General features: G+C 39.2%; 1 protein-coding gene across 1 annotated transcript in view; it reads right to left on the bottom strand.

Moving 5' to 3' along the window:
• Positions 1-3,328, bottom strand: part of CPNE8 (copine 8) — a 186,965-nt gene that overhangs the window by 166,171 nt on the left and 17,466 nt on the right. The window contains exon 3 of the mRNA XM_015566628.1: positions 1,218-1,341. Coding sequence (XP_015422114.1) covers positions 1,218-1,341 — 124 coding nt within the window. The remainder of the gene's footprint in view (positions 1-1,217; positions 1,342-3,328) is intronic.

Genomic DNA, 3,328 nt, shown 5'->3' with positions numbered 1-3,328 from the left:
TCAGTCATGTTCAACTTTCTAAGATGTTCGACTTTCCTTTTTTCAACTATACATTGAATTAATAATTGTTAAGCACTTCCTACATGCAAAACATTGGATTAGGTACAAAGCTGAAACAGGTGAACAAGACCCAGGTCCTGTCCTATGGGAATTTATCATTTAATAATTATCTAATACTCTTTCAAATGTTTATTCAACAAGCACTAAGCTACTAAGTGACAGAAAAAAAGGAGTGGTGTTGAAGACTGTGATTTACACACATGGGCCCTGGCCCCAGATTATTTATATTCCATTAATGAGACAGATTTGTAAACAAATATGTGCAGCAAAATAGGGAATGTGTATAATAAATTCATCACAGATTACAGGAAAGGAGGGAGAGGCAACTCCATCTGAATAATCAGGCAAAGTCTTCATAGTGAGAATGATGCTTGAACTATCAGTAAAGTCTTTCGAGTCAGATAACAAGAAAAGCAAAATGATTCCCACAGGAACCAAGGAGTGAGCATCATGGTTCCCTCAGGAAATGCAGGTGGACGGAATGGCTTAGTGTTCAGGACACAGCTTGGAGAGGACAGTAGGGAGAGAGAGGGTGGCACGACATGGAGAGAATGAAAGAGAACAGGCTTGAAAAGCCAGGTCAGTGTTTGGAAGATTCTCACAGACTTATTACAGAGGCAATAAAAGGATTTGTAACGAAGGTAAAAGTATGACAGCATTTACCCTTTTTTGCCCTAGCTGGTTTGGTTCAGTGGATGGAGCATCTGCCTGCAGACTGAAGGATCCCAGGTTCAATTCCAGTCAAGGGCACATGCCTGGGTTGTGGGCTCGATCCCCAGAAGGGGGTGTGCAGGAGGCAGCCGATCAATGATTCTCTCTCATCATTGATGTTTCTATCTCTCTCTCCCTCTCCCTTTCTCTCTGAAATCAATAAAAATTAAAAAGAGAGAGAGAGTATGCCAATATTTGCTTTTTTTGAACAGACAGACCACTGTATAGGATTCATGGCAGGGAGAAGGTTTGCCCAGAGCAAGTGTGAGGTTGAAAGGTTCAATAATCATGTGCGATGGTCTCTGCCGGAGTCAGACAGGCCAGTCAGAAGCAGAGTGGTCCACTACGTTAAAGAGACGATGGAGAAGTGAAAGTGGGAGATCAGGGATTGAGACTTAACTGGCAGAAAGTCTGTTTGGGTAGAGAAAATGGTGGAGAGGGCTTACTTATTCCCTGGTCGGGAAGCAAACTGGAATGTCAGGAGTGCCCATATGTGGTTTGAAAAATCTCTGATGCAATTCTGAGACGATGATAATCCTCGTTTAGAAATAGCTGGTTTAGACCATGACCCTAAAATGAACGTGACACAACCTCATAATCATTTCATTTTTTAAATTACAGCCTATTCTATGTGTGCTGGAAATGTTCACCAAACATCATTAGCAGCAGCCTGTGCTACACTACTTCACCCATTCATTGTCTTCACTGAAACGAAGTGGTTTTATAATTTTGGTTTTTTTCTCATCTTATTGTTAAACCACTATTGAGGTCAGTCTCTTGAAAGACCTGATGTAATCAGGCAGGGGAACATTTTAGGTTAAATATAATCAACTGAGCACGGAGGTACTTTCGCTGTGTTTCAAGCACTTGAGAAATTATGTCGGCAATCCAACAAATTAGCATAACCAGACCAATGTAACAAATGAGGTGTGATGGATAGTGACTTGACTTAAATAAACATGCTCATATGTCACTTGTGCACATGAAAACAAGTTCTGGCTCCCCCTCCCCCCTTTTTCTACAGAAAGCAGTTTCCTCTTCCATCGTCCCTTTCTCCACAGTTGTTTTTTGTTGTTGTTTGTTTTGTGTGTGTGTTTTTTTTAGTTGAATTTCAGCTTTTCTAAAATTTAACACCGTGTGGCTCCAAGTTAAAATTGGTGAAACAAATACAGAGGGAAAGCACATTAGCAAATAAATACCTTTTACTTCTTAAAGAGTCCAGGCCACCAAACAGCTCTTCTTATCCTAGATTATGCCCAAATGAAAGCATAATGTCCTGTTGCCCTTTATGAGTTCAGCCCACCAAGTAATTTATTACAACCATCTTTCCCAAAGACAAAAATCTTCATTCGGTTACAGATATGTTCATTTATTTCCCTACTTAGAAATGTTAGTTATGATATCATACATATAAATTCTATTACTTCTCTCTCTTTTTGCATAGTATTCATCCAAAATTAAATAAACAAATTTTCAGTAATAAGAAAATTCTAAGTGTCCAGACCTAAAACTGTCTTTGCTGTGCTTGACGACAAAGTGAATTTGAAATTATTTGTTTCTCATTTCTTCAAATAAAAATGTATATAGCCTGGCAGTGTTCTCAGTGGTTAGCGCATTGGCCCCAGCACCAAAGGGGGTCGTAGGTTCAATTTCTGGTCAAGGGTTGCAGGTTGGATCCCCTGCCCAGGTCAAGGTGAGTGGGGATACAACCAACTGATATGGGGTTGCAGGTTGGATCCCCTGCCCAGGTCAAGGCAAGTGTGGATACAACCAACTGATATGTCTCTCTCATCTCTCTCTCTCTCTCTCTCTCTCTCTCTCTCTCTCTCTCCTTCCCTCCCTCCCTCCTCCTTTTCACTTTCTAAAAATCTGAAACAAAACTTTGTATAAAGTAGTTTAATAAATCTTAGTTTATAAACGAAGATCAAAAATTACGTTTTACTAAATTGAACTAGAAAGTGAGTCATTTTAATGCTCTGTGTATGTAAACTAATATTTTTAAGGTTATAGACATACACAGATTCATGGATGTCTAGATTCTTTCTACCAATCTGTCCATTAGGCAGCAAACATTTATCGAAAACTTCTATGTGCAAAGCACACAATTTTTGTGAAAATCAATGATAAAGCAAATATGCACTCTTAGTGTTGGTAGGAGAAACAGACATGCAGAAACCAAAATAATTATAAGCAGAATAAAATAAAAGGATAAGAATTGTGGTGTAGGAACTCAAAAAAAGGAACAATCCATTCCACTTCAAGAAAGCATCAACAATAGTAGAAAGTGAGAGTTCACACAAGACACTTGGAGATTAGCAAAGTACTCCACGTCTGAGAGGAGCCTGGAGGAGGCTGCGTGGGCGGGAGAGGAAAGACCCTGAACATCATATTGCTGAACACCTTGGTAAGGAGAAACATTGAAAGTTTCTGCAAAAGGAAAAATTACACAATTCAGCCTTTGTTTAGGAAAATATCTATACAATATGTGAAAAACAGACCAAAGAAGTGAATTCTGGAGTCATGGAAAATATCCTAATAGTCCAGGGGAGTAACAACT

The sequence above is a fragment of the Myotis davidii genome, unplaced genomic scaffold (assembly GCF_000327345.1).
Source record: "Myotis davidii unplaced genomic scaffold, ASM32734v1 scaffold902, whole genome shotgun sequence".
Taxonomy (NCBI): Eukaryota; Metazoa; Chordata; class Mammalia; order Chiroptera; family Vespertilionidae; genus Myotis; species Myotis davidii.
This window is presented reverse-complemented; position numbering and strand designations above follow the sequence as displayed.